Here is a 723-nt window from a genome sequence, read left to right on the forward strand (position 1 = left end):
AGGGGTTTTGACGCTCACCTCCAGGATGTGGCGTTGCTCAGTGCTGACCCTCTGCAGGGCCTGCACCACTAACCAGCTGCATTTATTATCCTCGATGTCAGTCCCAATCTTCCCAGTGACCCCAGGGTCTCCGTAACAATCCAGGTAATCGTCCTGGGACAGCAGGGCATCGGGAAAAGGCCAGGATAGGTTAATCTCTGCTCATATCAGCACCCCCAAACCCCAGTCACCCTCCCCCTCAAACTCAGCGACGCGACATCCCAACCCGAGCTGCCTCGCCACCCCCACCGCCCTGCGCCCCAAAGGGGCTGGCTCCAGGGGCTCATTCAGTCAGACCCACGTAGAGGGGAAGGTGCAGTACAGCAATCACCCCTTCGGAGGGCTATCACGGCCTCCCTGTGTTAACGGATCACGCTAAAAGACTGGCATTGAAAGCCTCATCGATCGTTCTGCACCATGCCCCCCCCCAGGGTGTGTGCATGCGCAGTACCCACCTCTGTTGGGCAGCGCCAACGGGGAATTCCGGAATGATCCGAGACCCTGGCAGACCTACCTGGATCTGGAAGAACTCCCCCATCTCCAACAGGATGGACTTGGCACACGTGTGTTGCTCATCACCGTCAATCCCAGCCTGCAACAGCACGAGGCAGGTGGTGAGATCAGGAGCCCTCCCTGCCGTAGGTACACAGATCTTCCCCCCACCCTCGCAGAGCCCTGAACTGC

At 59.3% G+C, this 723-nt stretch overlaps 1 protein-coding gene across 1 annotated transcript in view; it reads right to left on the reverse strand.

Annotated features, from left to right (window-relative positions):
• Positions 1-700, reverse strand: part of LOC122545980 (farnesyl pyrophosphate synthase-like) — a gene marked incomplete at its 5' end in the record, with an annotated part of 1,796 nt that extends 1,096 nt beyond the window's left edge. Inside the window, 2 exons of the mRNA XM_043684832.1 lie at positions 19-153; positions 554-700. Coding sequence (XP_043540767.1) covers positions 19-153; positions 554-700 — 282 coding nt within the window. The remainder of the gene's footprint in view (positions 1-18; positions 154-553) is intronic.
• Positions 701-723: the final 23 nt, after the last annotated feature.

Source organism: Chiloscyllium plagiosum, unplaced genomic scaffold (assembly GCF_004010195.1).
Source record: "Chiloscyllium plagiosum isolate BGI_BamShark_2017 unplaced genomic scaffold, ASM401019v2 scaf_88834, whole genome shotgun sequence".
NCBI lineage: Eukaryota > Metazoa > Chordata > Chondrichthyes > Orectolobiformes > Hemiscylliidae > Chiloscyllium > Chiloscyllium plagiosum.